This window comes from Corythoichthys intestinalis, chromosome 14 (genome assembly GCF_030265065.1).
Source record: "Corythoichthys intestinalis isolate RoL2023-P3 chromosome 14, ASM3026506v1, whole genome shotgun sequence".
Taxonomy (NCBI): domain Eukaryota; kingdom Metazoa; phylum Chordata; class Actinopteri; order Syngnathiformes; family Syngnathidae; genus Corythoichthys; species Corythoichthys intestinalis.
In genome coordinates this window covers 22,634,817-22,657,037 of record NC_080408.1, presented here as the reverse complement: position 1 = coordinate 22,657,037, position 22,221 = coordinate 22,634,817, and the positions used below count along the sequence as shown (strand labels likewise).

Sequence of the window (22,221 nt, the reverse complement as noted above, 5' to 3'; positions counted from 1 at the left end):
CCACGGACAACGGATTCAATGTCTTTTCTCAATTTGGACAAAATTGAGGACACATTTTCCATTGATAAATTAAAAACAACAATCAGCAAAGAGGAGACTGCCAATATTTAACCAAGCTTCATTTATTAAAGTCAGAAGAGACAGAGGCTATAGTCTGGGGCAGTTAAATGGGGGTGCAATTAGACCGGCCGAATCCTGAAGCCCTCCTGCGACCCATCAAAATAGTTTTACGTTCTATTTCCTTAGAACAATTGACTCCTTGTTTGCTAGTTCAGTTTCGATCATGCGTTACTTAAAACCCTTTCATGCATATTTTTTTAAGCTCTTTTTTAACTCGTTTAGCTTATCGGCTTCCATTGACGGTGCTAGTCGTCCCAATTCATTTTATTTGGGTTGGGAGAGAGCCAATCACTTACAGTTTTGCTAACGCACCTGCATTCACATACCGATTTAGTGAGAATCGTATCGCTTTATACATAAATGTTTTTTCAGCCTTTTCTCCCCCAAAAGTATACTTTAAAAATATATATAATATACATAATATACATAATATAGCAGGCCCCTATGGTATCCGAAAAGTGTGTGTGTGTGTATATATATATATATATATATATATATATATATATATATATATATATATATATATATATATATATATATACAGTGCCTTGCAAAAGTATTCGGCCCCCTTGAATCTTGCAACCTTTCGCCACATTTCAGGCTTCAAACATAAAGATATGAAATGTAATTTTTTTGTCAAGAATCAACAACAAGTGGGACACAATCGTGAAGTGGAACAACATTTATTGGATAATTTAAACTTTTTTAACAAATAAAAAACTGAAAAGTGGGGCGTGCAATATTATTCGGCCCCTTTACTTTCAGTGCAGCAAACTCACTCCAGAAGTTCAGTGAGGATCTCTGAATGATCCAATGTTGTCCTAAATGACCGATGATGATAAATAGAATCCACATGTGTGTAATCAAGTCTCCGTATAAATGCACCTGCTCTGTGATAGTCTCAGGGTTCTGTTTAAAGTGCAGAGAGCATTATGAAAACCAAGGAACACACCAGGCAGGTCCGAGATACTGTTGTGGAGAAGTTTAAAGCCGGATTTGGATACAAAAAGATTTCCCAAGCTTTAAACATCTCAAGGAGCACTGTGCAAGCCATCATATTGAAATGGAAGGGGCATCAGACCACTACAAATCTACCAAGACCCGGCCGTCCTTCCAAACTTTCTTCTCAAACAAGGAGAAAACTGATCAGAGATGCAGCCAAGAGGCCCATGATCACTCTGGATGAACTGCAGAAATCTACAGCTGAGGTGGGAGAGTCTGTCCATGGGACAACAATCAGTCGTACACTGCACAAATCTGGCCTTTATGGAAGAGTGGCAAGAAGAAAGCCATTTCTCAAAGATATCCATAAAAAGTCTCGTTTAAAGTTTGCCACAAGCCACCTGGGAGACACACCAAACATGTGGAAGAAGGTGCTCTGGTCAGATGAAACCAAAATTGAACTTTTTGGCCACAATGCAAAACGATATGTTTGGCGTAAAAGCAACACAGCTCATCACCCTGAACACACCATCCCCACTGTCAAACATGGTGGTGGCAGCATCATGGTTTGGGCCTGCTTTTCTTCAGCAGGGACAGGGAAGATGGTTAAAATTGACGGGAAGATGGATGCAGCCAAATACAGGAACATTCTGGAAGAAAACCTGTTGGTATCTGCACAAGACCTGAGACTGGGACGGAGATTTATCTTCCAACAGGACAATGATCCAAAACATAAAGCCAAATCTACAATGGAATGCTTCAAAAATAAACGTATCCAGGTGTTAGAATGGCCAAGTCAAAGTCCAGACCTGAATCCAATCGAGAATCTGTGGAAAGAGCTGAAGACTGCTGTTCACAAACACTCTCCATCCAACCTCACTGAGCTCGAGCTGTTTTGCAAGGAAGAATGGGCAAGAATGTCAGTCTCTCGATGTGCAAAACTGATAGAAACATACCCCAAGCGACTTGCAGCTGTAATTGGAGCAAAAGGTGGCGCTACAAAGTATTAACGCAAGGGGGCCGAATAATATTGCATGCCCCACTTTTCAGTTTTTTGTTAAAAAGTTTAAATTATCCAATAAATTTTGTTCCACTTCACGATTGTGTCCCACTTGTTGTTGATTCTTGACAAAAAATTAAAATTTTATATCTTTATGTTTGAAGCCTGAAATGTGGCGAAAGGTTGCAAGGTTCAAGGGGGCCGAATAATTTTGCAAGGCACTGTATATATACACACACATAATAAGTTGAAAAGGAATAAAACGTCAACAAAAATGAATGAAATGAACAAAAATTATATTTTTGAGGGGGTTTGAGTTTCAACTTTATTTTTGCATTCCAACACATTTTTTTTTTCTTAATTGAAGCGACATTTTTTTGTGGGCTGAATAATAGAGACACAAATCTACCTCCATATGGCTCCGCACAGGGGATATAGTTTTTGACTGGGGTTACTACATTGACACGAGACCGGCGGGCGTACCATATTCAATGGATGACAATCTTGGCGAAAAGTATTGCCTAAGCAGCCTGATTTAGAATTCCCTTCAAGAATGATGGGAAACAAAAAATGCTCATTGTCAACTTATTATAATTATTCTTGTAATTTTATAGCTGACACTGCGTTTCGGGGTCATCAACATGTTTTGCCCCTCCTGCCCCAAAAGTCAAACTCCGCCTATGATGTATATTTCAATAAATGTTTTTTAAGCACTTCAAATTTAACTAGAAACTGCAATTTCTAGAGAAATTACAATGGGGCTTTGCTGAGGTAGATTCAGATTTGTCAGGTTACTTTGGGACATTTTGGGGACACTCCCTGTTGAAATAAAGTCTGGGAGACGTCCTGTTGATATCAGTTCACTTCCTTTTGATTTGGAGACATTAGGGGGACAAGTCCTGTTGATATCAGGTAATTTCCTGTTTGTTGGGGACATTTCGAGGTTAGTCCTGCTGCGTGGTTGTCAGTGGCATCAACTTACTTGTCAATGGGCTGTAATGGCATGTTTTTGGTAGAAAATCAACCCCACAGGTTATTCTGCTATTGAAAATTATATGGATATTTGGACGTACATGGCTGTCAATGGCAATCAAGTGACACCTTTTGTAAAAATAAGATGGGCTAAAAATGGAACAATTATGCTTCAAAGTACCCAACATTCAAATTTCTGGCCATGATTACACTTAGGATAAAATCAATGATTTTAATGGACTATACCCAGATAGCAGACCGACGTTGATGTTGGATCTACATTCCGCTGTATATGTTATATCGTTGAATCAATGTCACTTTTGCACCCCTTAATTAATTTTGTTTAAACTTTGAAATTCTTACAAAAGCTAAAAGTCATTTCGATTATTAATAATATTGGAACAACGCTGAATCAATGTTATGTTTTCGACCAAAACGCCCGCTCATCCATAATTAAATGACTTGTCAATCATATTTCCTGGTCAATCATAAATCAACTATTTGTCAACATTAGTTCGTCAACTATAAAACAATGTTAACCCAACCATCGCCTGACATGCCACAGAACGTTTTTTCAACGTCACTTGACGTCGAAAATTTCTATGTCAACCATACTAATGATTTTGATGGAAAAATCAATGTTTATTCAATGTCAGTCTGCAATCTGGGACATTGCCACAAAACAAAAATGGTGTTGAGTTTCTCATCCATTTCCTATTCTATACTATGCTATCTCCCAAATGACACATTATTTTAAAAAAGAAATCTGATGTGGGTGGAGTTGTGTTGTGCTTGGTAGGAGACAGGTTTTGTTCCCAGGCACAGAATTGCACATATGACTGTGATCGGTCATCACTTCATCTTCCTTTCTTGGTCTTGGCCACTTTCTCCTTCCTCTTCTTAACGTGTTTTGGGACTTTGGACTTTCTCTTTTCTCTCTGAGCTTCTTTGGCCAGCTTCTTCTTTTCCTGAAAGAGGAAAAACAGCTCATGTGAACTAGGGGTGGGACAATATATCGAAACGGTGATATCTAGCAATACTTTGGAGCCCAAAAGTTTGTCGATATGCTCCTACCAAGAATCGATACAGCAATCCCGTTGTTTTAATGGGGACATTAAAAAACATATTAATATATTATATATATATTACATATATATATTATATATTAAAGATACACGATAATATCGGTCACCGATAATTATCGGCCGATAATGGCAATTATGACGTCACACAGATAATCCAGATAATAAAAAATTCAACCGATAATGCAATCCGATAATTATATACTTGATTTAGCCTCCAAATGTGCGCAACCGAAGAATTCAGCACGCCGCCTCCTCAACCCCTCCCCTCTCTGAAGCCCCCAAGGGAGGAGGGGTTGAGGAGGCGGAGTTACACGACAAGAAGTAGTTGAATATTATGGCGGCTGTTACTAAAAAAACGACGCTCTCGCCATCTGCGAAATATGTACCGTAGAAGTTCCACGAGGCATAAAGAAAGCGTCCTCATTCAAAACGACTAACCCAGCAGCCATTTAAAACTGCATCACAAAGAATTTTGGAACAAATACGAGGTTGCTGGCAGCAGGAATGCTAAAGCTATTGTAAACACTAACTAAGTTAAACTACAGGGCTTCTGACGATACAGAGTCGGGCTGTTTGGGAATGCAGCCCAAGGCGGGTGGTAAATTCGCATCTAAGGCTAAACACCGGCACTACTGGAGACCGATAGTCGGCAAGTAGCCGTCTTCCGACGGGGCCCGCCGCTTTGGCCAGTCCGGCAGGCCGCCGCCGCCTCGCCATAGGCGGGGCGGGACGGGCCGAGCCCGGTTCCCCGGCCTCTGGACCTCCGGCGAACACCCCGGTTTCTCGAGCGTTCCCCCACGGCGTGCGAGCAGAGCCAGGACCCGAATACGCCGCGGCGAACCGGCCGGGGCGGGCGGATTATACGGTACGAATGTAGCTGCCACCGCCGCCGAGACGAGACACGGTTTTTTGTTTTTTTTTACCTTAATGACCCGAGAACCAAAGCCCTGGATAAAAGAAATAATGCAGTTTATTCGACCACCATTCTTCATGAAAAAGTGATGTCCGGTAAGCAAGCTTATCATGACGGCACAGTGGTTATAAGATAATTTAAACATGGAGAAAACGAAGTCAGCCAGTCAATAATGCATTCAGAATGTGAAATGACGAGCGGTCAGATGACTTTGTAACGCTGCCTTTATTTTCGGCTTAATAAAACTCAGGCACAAAACAACACGCACGCGGATGCGAGCTCCAACTCCGTCCAAATAGTACTGCCGTGTAGCAGTTTAGCTGCTGTAACGCAAATGTCGTGAAAGCCACAAATGTAAACAAAGCGCTGCAGAATGGGTACATGACATCTCGCTCTTTTGAGGTAATTTTCACAGTGTGCAACAAAGCATATAACATTAGCAATCACTTTTCAAATTATTTAACTTATTTCTCTGCTCAATTACAGTCACAGTAGATAATCAAATTCTTAAATCAATATTCTGTAGCCACAAATATTATTCAAAATCTTTCCTTCTTCAAGTTTTTTTTTTTTTAGGATTAAGTATAATAATGTATTGCTTAAAACAAGGCTGTTAAGATTATTTTCAGCTAGCTATTTTTCTTCCAAGAAATCTGAGAGAAATACACTTGAAGCGATCGCAGATAATTTCACTTATTGCCAACAGATTTATACTTAAAACTGACTAGTTTTAAGGAGGTGTGTTTTGCAGCGTATTAATGTTATATATGTTAGGAATGGCTTACTTTTAAACGCATTTTTGTGCAACTTAGGTATTTACTCTGTAAGTAATTGTTGCCAAAGGTTTACCATTACACAATGTCAGACAATGTCATTATTTAGATGTTTGAATTGACGACTTGTTCATACTTTATGTTGAAAAAAAAGAGCAATAAATGATATTTTTGCACAGTAATATTTCTTTTTGTGTATACTTTAAAATTTTACATAAATCTTTTAATAGAATTATCGGCTTGACATTATCGGTTATCGGTTGGAATGAGGAGGAAATTATCGGTTATCGGTATCGGTTGAAAAATGCATTATCGTGCATCACTATTATATATATTATATATATTACATATTATTCACTATTACATTTTTGCACCAAAGTATAATAAAAAAAAAAAAAACTAAAAAAAAACATTTTTTTAATAAATGGTTTTTAAGCACTGCAAATGTAACAGTTATATGATATATATATATATATAGAAGAAAACAAGGATTTGTACATGTATACATGCATATATCTGAACATTTATAAATAAAATGCTGTATTCATTTATTTTTTTATTCAAAAAAATCCACAATGAACTGAGGGCACGACGTTTGAAGCGCGAAGTAGCGAGGGATCCGTGTATATCCATTTTAAAAAGGTGTCACGGTTTTAAAAAAACAAACAACAGTTCGCCACCAAAATCTTCCTGTAGAATAGTGTCGACGTTAGCTTACTGGCTGCCGTTGACGGCCCTAAACATCCAATTCATTTTGACTTCCTGTTGATTTTGAGTCACTTCCTATTCATTTGGGGAAATTCTGGAGTCACTTCCTTTTCAGTAACCCAAAATCAACAGGCATGCCCCAAATGGAAAAGTGACTGAAAATAAACTGGAAATAACACGTTCAATTGGATTGGATTGGACGTCTACTAGTGAAAAACTAATTCCAATTCACAGCAAATGGGTGAAAATGAGCCTCGTTTCGCAAATTGTACCGTATCGTGAGGAACCCAGAAGTTTTCCCCTGTAAGGTACTAGTCCTTCTCAAAAAATTAGCATATTGCGATAAAGTTCATTATTTTCTGTAATGTACTTATAAACATTAGACTTTCAAATATTTTAGTTCAAGCCTTTTATTGTTTTAATATTGATGATTTTGGCTAAAAAGTCAAGAAAAACCAAAAATCCCTCTCTCAAAAAATTAGCATATTTCATCCGACCAATACAAAAAAGTGTTTTTTTAATACAAAAAAAGTCAACCTTCAATTAATTATATCAGCTTTGCACTCAATACTTGGTTGGGAATCCTGTTGCAAAAATGACTGCTTCAATGCGGCGTGGCATGGAGGCAATCAACCTGTGGCACTGCTGAGGTGTTACGGAGACCCAGGATGCTTCGATAGCGGCCTTAAGCTCATCCACAGTGTTGGGTCCGGTGTCTCTCAACTTCCTCTTCCCAATTTCCCATGGGTTCTCTATGGGGTTCAGGTCAGGAGAGTTGGCAGGCAAATTGAGCACAGTAATGCAGTCAGTAAGTCAGTGCAGTAAACCATTTACCAGGGGTTTTGGCACTGTTAGCAGGTGCCAGGTCGTGCTGAAAAATGAAATCTTCATCTCCATAAAGTTTTTCAGCAGATGGAAGCATGAAGTGCTCCAAAATCTCCTGAAAGCTAGTTGCATTGACCCTACCCTTGATAAAACACAGTAGACCAACACCAGCAGCTGACATGGCACCCCAGACCATCACTGACTGTGGGTACTTGACACCGGATTTCAGGCATTTTGGCATTTCCTTCTCCCCACTCTTCCTCCATACTCTGGCACCTTGATTTCCAAATGACGTGCAAAATTTGCTTTCATCTGAAAAAAGTACTTTGGACCACTGAGCAACAGTCCAGTGCTGCTTCTCTGTAGCCCAGGTCAGGCGCTTCTGCCGCTGTTTCAGGTTTAAAAGTGGCTCTACCTGGGGAATGCGGCACCCTTACCCCATTTCCAGGTGTCTGCAGGTCCCCCAAGGTCTGGAAACGGCCCTTCTCCACAGTCTTTCTCAGGGTGCGGTCACCTCTTCTGGTTGTGCCGCGTTTCCTGCCACACTTTTTCCTTCCCACAGACTTCCCACTGAGGTGCCTTGATACAGCATTCTGGGAACAGCCTATTTGCTCAGAAATTTCTATGTCTCAGCCTCCTGCTTGAGGGTGTCAATGATGGCCTTCTGGACAGCAGTCAGGTCGGCAGTCTTGCCTATGATGGCGGTTTTAAGTAAGGAACCAGGCTGGGAGTTTTTAAAAGCCTCAGCCCTGCCCTGGGCTTGGTGGGCCGCTGGGAGCCCCGTGGCATGCCGTGTCGGCGGCGGTTCGTGGCCTGGGTCGGCGGACAGGGTTGGGGAGGGCGTGGGGTTGGTGGTGCATCCCCTCTTGCCATCCTCGAGGGCTGGTAGATGGGCACGCGGGTGGCCCGGGGGACCACTCTGGATTCTGGGGGGGGGCGAGGGCTCCTTTGCTGGGCTGCGGGAGGAGGGATGGGCTGCCCTGCCCTGCCCACCCCCCAGGGCCTACGGGGCTGGCTGGGTGGGGGCCGTGGTCCTGTGTCGGCGCACGCGTGGCATCTCCGCTCGTCTGCGTGGCTGTTGCGTGCCCGGCGGGGCCCGCGTACGGCTTAATGTTATTGGGCGCGCTCGGGCGGGGGGGTCCCGGTGCCGGGATCGGTGGCGGGGCGGCGTAGGGTCGGTCGCCAACAGGCTTACACTCACTAGGGATTCACACGATTACTGGGTTCTAAATCACAGAGATGATTTGTGTACACTCTACCCCTTTCTATCACTTAGCTTATAGACTCCCCCACCTTCTTCCCCCTCTTTCCCTGGTCAACAGGCCCCCCACATGGTGTCAACCCGAAATACATTTAGCTGACGATAGCACCAACATATTAGTAGTTAGTGTAGTTAGGCGTTCAATGTATTTCTTGTTGTTGTGTTTCTTCTCTTTCTTCTCTTGTGTTTTTTTTCTTCTGTTCCCCCATAACCCCTTCCTGTTCCCTGTTTTGTCATAATGAATGAGGTATGTTGAATGATCACAAAGGGAGTATGTCAGACTCTCAATGTGAAACATTAAAACTGTTCAGACTATCCGGGCACTCAGACTTCCATTCTCCGTGTCAAACAGCTGAACAGGTTTAAAAAAAAAAAAAAAAAAAAAAAAAAAGCCTCAGGAATCTTTGGCAGGGGTTTTGAGTTAATTCATTGATTCAGATGATTAGGTTAGTAGCTTCTTTAGAGTACCTTTTCATGATATGCTAATTTTTTGAGATAGGGATTTTTGGTTTTTCTTGACTTTTTTGCCATAATCATCAATATTAAAACAATAAAAGGCTTGAACTACTTCAGTTGTGTGTAATGAATCTAAAATAAATGAAAGTCTAATGTTTATCAGTACATTACAGAAAATAATGAACTTTATCACAATATGCTAATTTTTTGAGAAAGACCAGTAAACATGACAAGTGTCACTGATGCCGACGAGACACCTTTTTGTCCAAAGAGTCGTGGCAGTCGCCGGGTGGCGGCAGACCAGCCTCTTCTCCTTCCTCCTCCTCATCCTCCTCTTCCGAAGATGAGGACAAAGAGCCGTCGTCCTCGAGCAGAGCCGGAACCTGCACGTGAAATAGTCGTAGCGCTATTAGCTACATTGTATCTGGCAAGGCAACTTCTGCACTCTCACAGAATCTTTAATTGGGCCAATGGAACATTAAATTGTTCTGCGAGTCAGTTAATACATGAACCATACAGTAATGTTGACATATTAACACTTGTAACTTTAAAACAAAGGAAACAGATCAACAACCGTCCTCCTGTTTTAAAGGCTTTAACGTTTTTCATAAATTAACTTATTTGCTGCCATTGACAGATCCGAGTCCTAATGGATTGGACATCTATTACCATCGATGAGTTAATAGTAAATATTGTGGGTTTTTTTTTTTTTTACTTGTATTTTTAGTTAAACAGTAAATAATTTCATTTAAAAAATATATATAATTTTTGAATTAATAGTAAATATTGTCGTATTTCCTTTTTGTTTTAATTTTCAATTTTTTTTTAAATCAATTAAAAAAGGGAAAAACTTTATACTCTTACTCATTTTCAAATGTGGTAAATTAAAAAAAAAAATCATGATTTAAAAAAAAGGGGAAAAAAACAGTAAAATAATCTTTTGACTCATTAAAAAAAAGATTTCATTTAAAAAAATATATACACTTAAAAAAAACTGGGAATTTTTTTTGTCTTTTAAATCATTTTTTATTTTTTTTATTGGACATCTATGGTTTTCAATGGCAGAAAATTAGTTAAAAGTAAATAGTGTCTTTTTTATTTTTTAATTAAAAATACATCAAAAAGGAAAAAAAGTATATCTTATTCATTATAAAATTGATTATATGTTTTATTTTAAAATTAAAAAAAAAAACTTTAGTTCCTTTTTAAATGTTGAATATTTTTTAAAAAATCATCATTAACAAACAAAAGTGGAGAAAAAACAGTGAAATGATCTTTTGACTCATTTAAAGAAAACATTAAAAAAAGACTCATCTATAAAAAAAGAGGGATAAGTGAATCTTTTTTTAATGTTTTATTGGACATCTGTGGTTGTCAATGGCAGGAAATGGGTTAATAGTTTATTATTTTTATATTAATTTTAAATTGATAAGTAATCAAAAAGGAAAAAAGTATTCTTTTACAATTTTTTTATTGTTTTATTTTAAAAACTTATTTAAAAAAGGAAAAAAACTATTTAATAATACATTTAAAATGTTTATTAATTTATTTAAACACATTTCAGTATTAAAAAGGAAAAAACAGTAAAGAGATGACTGATTTTTAAAACATATTTTCAAAAAAAGATACATTTTAAATAAAAAAAAAGTCATTTCTAAAAAAATCTTTCAATTTTTATTGGACGTCTATGGTTGTCAATGGCAGTAAAGGAGTTATTAGTAAATAGTGTCTTGTTTTTTTTTTTAAATACATATTTTTAATATATTTCTTTAAATTAAAAAGGACAAAATATATTCTTTTGTATTCATTTTTTAAATGTTTGTTTTGAATACTTATAAAACAAAAAAGGACAAAACTAACTTAAATTCAATTTTTTTTAATTAAAAAAAAAAAAGGAAAAACTGTTTTAATCATTTAAACAAATCAACAACAACAAAGATTGTAAATATTTCCCAATTTCTATATATTGTGATTTATATATGAAGTGCTTGGCCATCTATCACTGTCAGTGGCACCAAAACACGATCACTGCAGTGTTATCATACCATTTGAACTCCAGAAAGATCTTTCTTCAGCCCGGTCAGCGTCTGATACAGAACCTGAAGCAAAGAAGACCCCCATTTCAGTGCCAGAACACAAGACGGCGACTCCCCGCCGTACTCACGCCATGCTCGCATCCGCTGATTGCCGCGTCTTCCTCGCTGGCGGTGATCACTTGATAGTCGCGCTCATAGTGGCTGACCTCGGTGAGCGTTCTCGGGATGTACGCCTTCTTGAACACCTGAAGGGACGTCGAGCATCAGATCGTCGCCGTCATCAGTCAGAGGTGAGTAAAGTTGCCAAAAATTTTACTCAAGTAAGAGTAGCGTTACCTCAGTATAATATTACTAAAGTTTGGTGAAAAAATACTCATGAGTAACGTTGTGAGTAACTGCTTACTATGTTTGATTTTGTTGTTGTTGTAAACAATGGTATTTTTTCTCAGCACAAAGTTATCTATATGAACTGTTATTATTATACTGTACTATAACCCATTACACAACCACATTAAGCCAAAGATTTTTTTTTTTAAATAATGATTGAATTACAGCGAAGGAAAACAATCTACAGAAATGAAACATCATTCGTTCAAAAGAGCATGAATGCCCTCTAGTAGAGAAAATATATTTACTATTATGAAGTCCTGTGATTATATTTGCGATGTCTCATTGGTGAAACTGGTAGAGCCACTGTTGGCATCCCTGGCAAAAAAAGTTAAATCTAATATGTATTATAAAGAAGAAAAATGTAACAACTTGTGTAGCCCAAAGCATCAGAGTAAGAGTTGCGTTTCTTCTTCATAAATCTACTCAAGTAAAAAGTATGGCTTAGTAAAACTACTCTTAAAAGTACACTTTTCTCATAAAGTTACTCAAGTAAATGTAATAGAGTAAATGTAGCACATTACTACCTACCTCCTCGTCCACTCGGTCCCGATCCGAGCGCTGTGCCGACGTCCGCTCGGCCGCAATGGCCATCATCTGGACAGGCGAAGGCGGTGAAGTCGACCTTAAGTTAAAAGTCACTCGCTGGCATACTCTACCTTCTCTAGGTACTGATCCATGTTGTTACAGGTGATGGACGGGTCTGTGATGAAGTCGAAAAGCTCTCGGACGGTCATCGCCGCTACACCACGTTTGACGAAAAACTCTGGAGTTTTATGAAGTGAAATTTAAGAACAAACACATGAAATTCAATGCCTTTTGAACTTATTGGCTGCCATTGACGGCTCTAGCCATTGACGGCTTGCAGCGATCGGCTAATCACTGGCAACACTCCCGGTCAAATTGGATTGGACATCTCGCGCCGTCAATGGCAGTGAATGAGTTCACACTTGGAACACTCAGACTAAGGACACTTTAATTTCCTGCTATTCTAAAGGCTTTAAAGCAGTAATGTGAAGTAATTTCTTCACATGCCAAATAGGGTCACAAGTAAAGTAATTAAACATTGTCCAACAAATAAAGCATGAAAAAATAATTTATATGTTGTATATTTGACAAAATAATCGCGTTTCCGAAGTTCGAGCCCGAAAGGGGACGAACCCGGAAGTGATACGTCACACCGGGAACGCGATGGCACCTCCATACATACGGCCGCCATACAAAGCCCTTCAAACAATGATTCAAACAGCGATATAAGCGATAGATCGAGCGCAAGGGAGGAGATCCAAGTTTTTGAAGAGTTGGAGGAAGAAGAGGAGATTGGAATTTTATGTTATTAGCTAGACGCTAATCAGGATGCAAACAATGTGCCTAGACTACCTGACATGGAATGGATACAAGACCCATCGAGATTACAACATTGGTAAGATATAGGCTGTTTTTATTTTCATGATTTGAAGATGCAGGCATTTGCACATAATTTTATGTTTTTGTCTATTTGATGACATTGTTAAAAAAAAAAAAAAAATCAGACTTCATGTTCATTTTGGCAGATCCGGCAGCTCTCGTGCATATAAAATAATAATATAAAAACGTTGGGGGGAAAGAAGGAGACGAGTCGTTGTTATATCTTGACCGAGTGACCCACACGACACCTTTACTGGCTTTTACAACTTTACTCAACGTCTTGCCAAGTGACTGAACAACAACTTTTCTCTTTAGTCAAGGAGTAAGGCACAAACAATAACACATCTAAATGACGTGCGTACCCTCTACTAGTGAGCTCCCGTATTACAACTAAATAATATCCACTATATTACAGTCGTCGATAGCTTTCTCCACTTTATTGTGGCAACAATAAGAAAACAAAGTGGCGTCTAATGGCGTGAGGAAATGTAGTTTTTTCACACAAGCGAACAGATTACATAGTACCACTTCAGTGTTGTCCCGAGACTACATTTCCCATGATTCACTGCGTGACCTGCGCGCTCGCTGATTCGCTGCCAGCAGACATTAAAAGCAACACTTGTCACCTGTCATCGGCTCTCGCGAAGCGGCGAAACACAAACTAGAAGGCTATCAAGCGATCACCGTGAAAGAAACGGCGAACCGTACAAATGCGATGCAATGCCTGAAGCATGAAGGTGGAAATACATAATACTAATACAAATAAATGTGCACAAACTCACCGGCGGTGTGTGTCTCTTACTGCAACGTGACCGTGAATTACCGCGACGCCGACCCGCTTATGTGCACATCCACACCCTTTTTCCGATTGACAGTGGATTAACCCTTTCGGACAAGATCGTAGATGACGCACAATTTAAACACGCTTAACCTAGCGAACGCAACAACAACTATGATCGGGGATTGCCACGAGTTAACTTTAGGCTAACGTCGCTAGCTTATACTGTTGATTCCACAACAGTTGGCAGCTCTGCTTTGACAAAGTCATCAGTCATCTATCCAAAAAATCACACTTACTTTTTGGCAAATCCTTGATCATATGCAGACCGGTTAAGGAAGCAGGTATCTTCGAAGTGTTTGCAGCAGAGAACACTACTCGATGATGGCATGAAATTCATTCGCTTCATGCGAACGAAAGATGTCCATTTACGTGCCCTGCTATCCTTTGGCCACTCATACAACTTTTCGTTTGAGTGAGAACAAAACATCGCCACACACCGCCGTGGCATCTTACCGAGAAGCAATGCAACAAACAATACTGTTCTATGGCGGACTTCTCTCGCACTTCCCGGTGTGACGTAATTTCCGAAGATTTCCGAAGATTGCCGAAGAAAAGCATTTTCGTTGTCAAGGGCGTTGCTACGGGTTAAACAAAGAATCTGGAAGGGTTGCGTTAAAAAAAATAATGAAAATATGCCTATAACTGTTTAGCCATTGATCTTATTCAAAAACATGGTTGGCCAACCTTACTTCACATTACGGCTTTAAAGTTATATCATAAATGAACTCACTGTCTGCAATAGACGTCCAATTCATTTGGACTGATAGGGGCTTGTTATAGATGAATAATTTTTGCCATTAGTGAACCAATGTAAATCCCATTATTAATTTCCTGTAATATTCTGGAAATGAGAATTTTTACTGTATGTGTTTTTTTTTTTTTAAATAAAACAAATTAATGATTAAAAATATATTTCTAAAGTTAAGAATACTTTAATATATTTAGTTTTATTTTTTTCCTTTATAATCTAAAATATAAATTCAGTTTTTAAAAAATCGTCAAAAATGTACTGTTTAAAAATGTAAACATTTTAAAAATATCAAAAATACAATATAATCTTTTATGATTATTATTTAATTCAAGAAAATAAGCATTTTAAAATGTAACAAATTATAAATGAATAAACATTAAAATATTTTAGACAATATTAGCAGCTAATTAAAAACATTAGAAAATTATTATTTAAGTTATCCTTAGTTTTGATCTAAAATGGATATTTTAAAATGGGCTAAAAATGATTCTATTTACGGTGTTTTCATTTTGGTTTTTTAATTTAAAAAATTAACATTTTAAACATAAAACAATTAAGAAAATATTTACGTTTTTTTCTTGTTTCCCCCCTTAAATAAAAACAATTTTTTTTTTTCATGGATTTATAAAATAAATGAATAACACAATATTTACTATTAACTCATTCATTGGTTGAACGATCGCTGCTAACCCTCCCAGTCAAAATGGATTGGACGTCTATCCCCATCAATGGCACTGAAACATGATCATGCAATCCAGTCATCCTATTTAAAATAGATTGGACATCTATCACTGTCAATGGCAGTGATTAAGTTGAGACAGTAAATTTCAGGGTTTTAAACCTTTTTAAGACCCAACAGGAATTACGGGGTTTAGGTTGCGCTCACCATTGATATTGCTGCAGTCCTTCCTGAGAAAGTTGAGGGCTTGCGGGTGGTCATGTTCCACCGACTGCGACACGTCGATGATATAAACGTCACCGTGGTGATATCTGGAGCGCGAGAATAAAAGTTCATACGTAGACGGACGGACAAGAACGTACGGGCGCGTCCTTACAGCATGTTGAACTCGCTGAGGTCGGCGTGAACCAATTTGGCATCCTGGAACATCTTCCTCATGTTGTGGACCACCTGCAAGTAAAGCTCGCGGGCCTTGGATTCGGACACGTCGGCGTTCTTCAGCAGCGGGGCGGGCCTGCCAAAACAGACGGGGAAATCAGAAGTGTGTTGATTTTGGCAGCCCTTATACAGGGTGACCCGAAAAAACTGAAACTTTTAACAATCCAAAAAACCCAAGAGTGATGGAAACACACACAAAAAATGGTTAAATTCCTATAAACTAAATTATGAATGCATTAAAAACATTAGCTCAACCAAAAACTTAGGTTATGTTGGTCTTAGCATGGAGCAGCTGGATTCAGGCATGTGAGATAAGTTATGTCATATTCACTGTTGCCACTAGACGGCAGTGTATCCACCCAAATCAATAAAAATAAATGCAAACACTTTCAAACCAAAGCATTACAATGCCACTTTAATTAAACGAATACTCGAAGCAGCAAAATTTAATTCAATTTTTTTTTCCTAATCGAATTACTCGAGTTAATTGATTAATCGTTGCAGCACTACTGTGAACATGTGACAGAAACAACTTGCCATTTTAATGTCATCTCGTCTGACATTAACTTGCAACTTTTATGTCTTAGTCATCTAAGACAGTGTTTTTCAACCGGTGTGCCGTGGCACACTAGTGTGCCGTGAGAAATCGTCAGGTGTGCCGCGAGAAATTATCTAATGTCGCATTTATACACATATATATATATATATATATAAGTATATATATATATTATAATGTCCGTAACTGTGCGGGCCCTTGAAGGGGCCATCAGACTGCAGGGTGGTGACGTAGCAGGAAGCAAGAAATGAGGGCGGGAGAACGGCGTGATAGCAAGTTAGTGGTCGCATGTTGCGGATGCCGCTGTTATTTTGTTTATTATTTTCCATTGTTGCCACAATAAAGTGGGAAAGTCATCACAGACTCCTCTCCTTTGTATATCCCCATTCGGGGCTATTACAATATTTTTTTTAAGTCGTCGGGCGGAGTTGCAGTAGGAAGGAGTAGGTAGAAAGTTCTCGGTCGTGTGCAGATGAGCGAAGTTTGCTCGTGTCGCTTTCAAAAACTGCTCGGATTTCTATCCATCAACGACCTTGCTGTCCGCGACAATGTGGACCCCAACACGTCTACTGCACATTATTTGGTTGGACTCGTCATGTGTCGTCATCTACACAGGCTTAAGTTTCACACTGAGTAAGTATACATACTGAGAAATTATTTCATAATTGAATATACTGTACAGTTTATCATTTTGGAACATTGACACAAACGTGCCATGAGTCAAAAAAGGTTGAAAAACACTGATCTAAGATAGGTGTTTAGCTTGTTATGGTTATGTAATTCAAAAACAACACCGGATTTGAACCCCGGCAGCTCGAGAGCTCACCTGTCGTCTTTGCCGATGAAGCCCATGAGCAGAACGTGGCTCCTCAGCAGGATGGGTTCCGGACTCAGGATGCCGGCGGTTTGCAACCTGATGTTGTCGTGAATGTTTCAGCGCATCTTTTTGTGTATTCGTGTCCTTGACTAAGGAAAGGTTCTGACCTGATTAGGTTCCTCATCTCCTTCTCAGCCCAAGTTCGCACCATCTTCCTGGGGTTCCCTTTGCAGTAACCGTGACGGAACCTGCGATGCCAGACCACAAAGGTGTCAGAATCCACGGGGAAGCTATATTTGGAAGCGAACTTTGACAGCACCTGAATTCACCGCTGACGTATTTGTCTCGGTCTTTGAAGTGCAGGATGGAGGTTTTGTAGATTTTGATGGCTCGACTTTCTCCACCGGCCGTGCTGGCGTGATAGACGTTGGCCTGGCAAGAAAGGCGCGTGAGCGAGCTCCGACGAACAGCTGAGTAAGAGCGGGCTCACCTCTTTGCCCGTGCTGATGCAGCCGTTGATTTCTGAGATGATCCCGCGAGTCAACATCTTGAAGAGAATCATTCGCGTTCGAGGGTCCAAAACCTGCAAGACATTGACATCGCTTGTCGATCTTGTGGGGTCTTTTTATAAAATAAAAGCACTCTAATATGCACCTGTTCCACAGTGGCCCGATCTGATTTGTCCTTCACTCGGTACCTGTGAGTACAAGGGACACACCCATAATGAATCGGCCACAAAAGAACTCTACACAGAGGACAAATTTAAATAAAATTTCTGTAGTCATAAAAAAAGGAGTGCAGAAATAGTTTTTACTCAAATTTAAAATGCTTATGACACCTAAAAGCATGTTTATTTCTTATTTCACGCGGTGTTTTATCCTCGTGAATGAAATGGACCTCTTGGATGTGTGTGAAAGTGTTTTATATCTTCAATTTTTGAATCCCACGCCATGAAAATGAGTGACTTCCGGCTTCAGTCTCAGGTTTAGGACGAATGCGAATGTGACGTCACCCGGGTCAGCATCTCACAATACAGAATTGCTTTAAAGCATGCAGATGGACTGCGGATTCAGCTGATTTTGCGGATTAATTGGTTTATTTTTCACATCACGCCAGCCAAACGGCTGCAGAAAATTGTTGCTGCACCAGGGAGAGACGTGTGAGCCTTTTCAGGTTTCAAAAGGTTCCCGTTCACAGCGGATATTGGCAAAAGCAAGTCCTACTACTATGGAACCATTGGACTCACGAGGAAGTGAGTAAACATCGTATTTTCTATTATGTCAAATACTGAGATCATGGCACACGTTTTAATATTGAGGTGGCTTGCATTTTGTGGCTGACTGTCCACCGAGAATGCCACTCAGCCGACGACCGGCTGCGTGTTTGCACACCCCCCTCTATACTCGGCTTAATGCCCTCTTCGTGTGCCCGGTGTTCCGTCAAATTTTCAACCCCATCAGAAATTGCAATTTTCTGTTGAAAATGGCCGCGAAAACAGCGATTACAAAGTGAACACTATAAACTTTCTTTAAATAAAGGACTACTTACTTACGTTTGTTCATGGATGGACATGTAGAAAAGTTCTCCTCAGACACATCCTGCCATGTTAGCTGCACATCAACTGCACGCCGCTAACTAACTGTTTACGTCTTTGCCGTGTAGTAAAGCATTATTTCACGCCATATTCGTGTTGACCATGTGGCAGCTACGCGCTCTTCCGATGTCAGCTGGTTTGTCCGGCGGTACTCTCCAGCTGCTTCTCCGGCGAGCTCTCCTGTCCGGCAGGGGAACGAGCTGTAACTTGCTCGCCGCCGGGTGGGTTACCAATCGGCAAAGACAATCGACAACCCCGCCGCCGTGTGACATGATCCGGGCTATTTTTGTGTGATTTTTCGATTCGAAAAGGGAAAATAAGACTTTTGAGACTTCACTCGGTTCGGGTTAGCATGTTGGCTTGGTGTCACGCCTCCTGGTTTGTTTACATTCTCCGAAGCCAGGGCAGGGAAATGACAAAAGCCTGACCAACTACTGTGGCATAAAAAATCGTTCGGGAGGTGGGACAGTAAAGGTGCCAACAGTTTTAACCATTATGGAGTAATTTTGCCATGTCGTACTTGCATTTTTATTATTTCATATTCCATTTAGCACAAGACTTTTATTTGTCATGACCATTCCATTTATTTAGCAATTGAGGAAAAATACTTCGATAAAAAGAATATCCTTCTAAAATATTGGAGTAGAGAGACTGAAACAATGACATTTTGCGTCTTTCTTCGTCGCGTTTTCCTCGTTCGGAATAATTCCCCGTCAATGGGCTGAATTCTAAATCAGATAAAACCATGACCCCGCCGACGTCATCCTCCTGTTGGGGACGCTAGAGCCTTACAATGGTAGGCATGGCTAAACGGCGGATTAAAAGACTAATTTCTCGTCATCTACACTTTGTCAAATTGTTGTATATAGTCGAATTGTCTCAAAATATGATTCTAATTCACATAATAATGCTATTTAAGACTATCTTGTCATACACTCTTTAATGCCCCAGTTTTTTTTTTTTTTTTAGAAAATTGAATTTTTTAAACATTTCAATATATAAAACGTGTAGAGTTGAAACGATATCACATGAAGGCAGCAGAAGAGATGAAGAGGTGCACTTCCCGTTTTCTTGTTCACCTACGTGCTCTTACGAGTTGGGGTGTATGCACAAACCAAACAATTCTCTCCATCGACCCAATCTGATCTACTCAGCAGTTTACATGGGGCATGGAGCGGATTATCAAACGGCGTAGACTACCTCTTACAATCCGGTCCAAATTACAATACGACCCAGGTGAATCCAACTGGCCAAGGTGGTTATGTGAGATACTTTTAATCGTATTAGCCTTCAATCGGATTTTAAATATCCATGTACACGCACCCAATGTGACACCCCGGACCTAAGGTGTCCACATACTGTGGCATACATAACCCAAAATGTAATGTCTAAGTATGTGACGCCAGGTCTAGATAACATGGGAGGGAAGAACGTTGACATACGTGTCGGCATCCTTCTGCTTCTGCATCGACGTCACTCTGTTGAGAACGGAGTCCGACAAACAAAGTTGATCTGCAGACAAAAGAAAACTTCGAAAATGTTCTACACATGCAGTACGTGTATATTCGTGTTACCCAAGTTGATCTTGTGTTCGAACTTCCTCAGCGATCTGTCGGTCAATTTGGACGTGGTTCCGAGTGTGTGATTCTGTTTGTTAGCCTGAAAAACGAGCGGGCACAAGTTGACGGCAGGTCCTCGATGGTCACAGTCAATCGACTAACCTGAGCAATGGCGCTCCTGTTGTAACGCTTGGTCAAGTCGCCTCCAGCGGAAGACCACACCCACTCGTCGTCATCTTCATCATCCTCAAAGTCTTCATCGTCATTTTCTTCACAGTCTTCCTGGACGTTATCGTTACGCGGGACCTCTTGTGAGACGCAGCCTGCTTGCGATTGGCTACGGGGCACAAAAAAATTCAAAATTAATTCAGCATGTATATCAGGTGTGTTACAATACATCGATATGGCTATATATCACAATACTTTGCATCCTAACAGATTATCAATATATAATTTTGAAAAGATGCCACTCTCAAATTTAGTTTCCATGGTACCTAATTGGCTGCCATTGATGACGCTAGACGTCCAACTCATTTGGACTGGGACAAACATGAACATTCAATACAGTTGCAATACCGTTTTTATTTACAGATATGTTACACAATATATTCTCTTAGTGAGTGAACAATATTTTTTTTTGACAATTGTTCATCTTTCCATTTAGGAAGTTTGTTTTGTCTCTTTAAGAGCTTTTAACAGTTAAAAGAAATATCGTAGATTTGATTTCCTGGCCCATGTATCAATATTCGTGGCTATGCAATAAAGTGCTGCAACGATTAATCGATCGAGTAATTCGATTACAAAAAAGCTTCGGATCAAATTTTGCTGCTTCGAGTATTCGTTTAATTAGAGTAGCACTATAATGGTTTGTTTTGAAAGTGTTTGCATTTAGTTTTATTGATTTGATTGGAAACACTGCCTCGTAGTGGCAACAGTGAATATGACATAACACATGTAATGCTCCCTGTTAAGACCAACATAAGCTAAAATATGTTTTTATACATTTGTAATTTGGGTTGTAAGTATATTTTGCTATTTTTGTGGGAACGTGTTTGAACAATTAAGAGTATTGTTTAAAAAAAAAAAAAAAAAAAAAAATCTAGCATTTTTAAGTATTTAAGCTAGCGGACTTTTGCTATACAAGTTACCCAAATCTTCTTTTGTTGTTCTTAGAGCCTCATTTAATTATTTTTTTTAGTACCGTTTTTAGGGTAAGCTGAGATATTTCAATTTATTTTTAAATAAAAATGCAATTCTGCAGTCTGAAGAAACACTCGAGAATTTTGTGTTTGCATTTAATGCTCTTTTAAAAGTGCAATCTTACCAAGCCTTTGTTTTACAACTCCTAAAATTTATTCTGCAACCCATTGATCCTAAATCGATTACTCGATTATTCGAACTAACAAATTGATAGATTAATCGACTAATATAATCTATAGCTGCAGCCCTAATGCAATATTATGAGATCAGCGTTATCATGATACTTTGTCAAGTGAAAAATCTCAAAACATATGACCGCAGGTGTAACTTAAACATACTAACAACAGTTTCGCCACACCTTTATGGAATATTTCACTATTAGATAATCCTATACTGATGACAAAGCTTCACAAATTCACATGAAAGTAACTTGAACAACGTCAACGCCTTTAATAGTGTGACGTCATTAACCCAAACAAACACTTACCTGTCTTCGTCCTCGACGTCATCAAATTGCCCAGGCACCGAGTCCACCATTAGCGCCATGACGTCCCTTAACGTCAGAATAAAGCCAGTAAATGTGAATATGCCGTCTAACGTGAACAGTGAAGATATCTTCACTCTCTTGACCACGTTAGCCGCGTTCTGGAGTGACTTCCGGATATAAAAACGTGACTGCTAAAGTGGTTTACAAGCTTCCTTTAGATTAAGCTCGCCCCCTGCTGGCGAGGAGCTAATTTTCGAACTTTACCGTAAATCTAAACGCAAAAAAAAAAAAAAACACATAAATTAAAAAAAATACATAAATACGTTTAACAAATCCCAAATAAACAAAACTTAATGCCAGTAAAGACATCAAAAACAAATTCAAGAAAAAAAGGCAGCAGTGGAACAGGAACCG

General features: G+C 39.4%; 1 protein-coding gene across 1 annotated transcript; it reads right to left on the bottom strand.

The window, feature by feature from the left end:
* Positions 1–2,299: 2,299 nt before the first annotated feature.
* Positions 2,300–22,000, bottom strand: riok1 (RIO kinase 1 (yeast)). Its single transcript, XM_057858306.1, has 17 exons — positions 21,808–22,000; positions 20,283–20,457; positions 20,136–20,220; positions 20,004–20,073; positions 17,622–17,664; positions 17,458–17,550; positions 17,287–17,399; positions 17,135–17,215; positions 16,977–17,063; positions 15,533–15,670; positions 15,364–15,467; positions 12,138–12,244; positions 12,010–12,075; positions 11,220–11,336; positions 11,101–11,154; positions 9,313–9,438; positions 2,300–4,002 (listed from the first exon to the last, which is right to left on the bottom strand). Exons 1-17 carry the CDS (start codon positions 21,864–21,866, stop codon positions 3,892–3,894), a joined length of 1,629 nt encoding a protein of 542 aa, XP_057714289.1. The 5' UTR covers positions 21,867–22,000; the 3' UTR covers positions 2,300–3,891.
* Positions 22,001–22,221: the final 221 nt, after the last annotated feature.

Excerpts from the sequence above, each read along its gene's own strand:
- riok1 (XM_057858306.1), bottom strand. The coding sequence starts at position 21,866 with ATGGCGCTAATGGTGGACTCGGTGCCTGGGCAATTTGATGACGTCGAG. Across the intron at positions 20,221-20,282 it reads ACAGGAGCGCCATTGCTCAG|GCTAACAAACAGAATCACAC; the intron begins GTTAGTCGATTG and ends CTCGTTTTTCAG. Across the intron at positions 15,671-16,976 it reads TTCATCGGCAAAGACGACAG|GCCCGCCCCGCTGCTGAAGA; the intron begins GTGAGCTCTCGA and ends CTGTTTTGGCAG.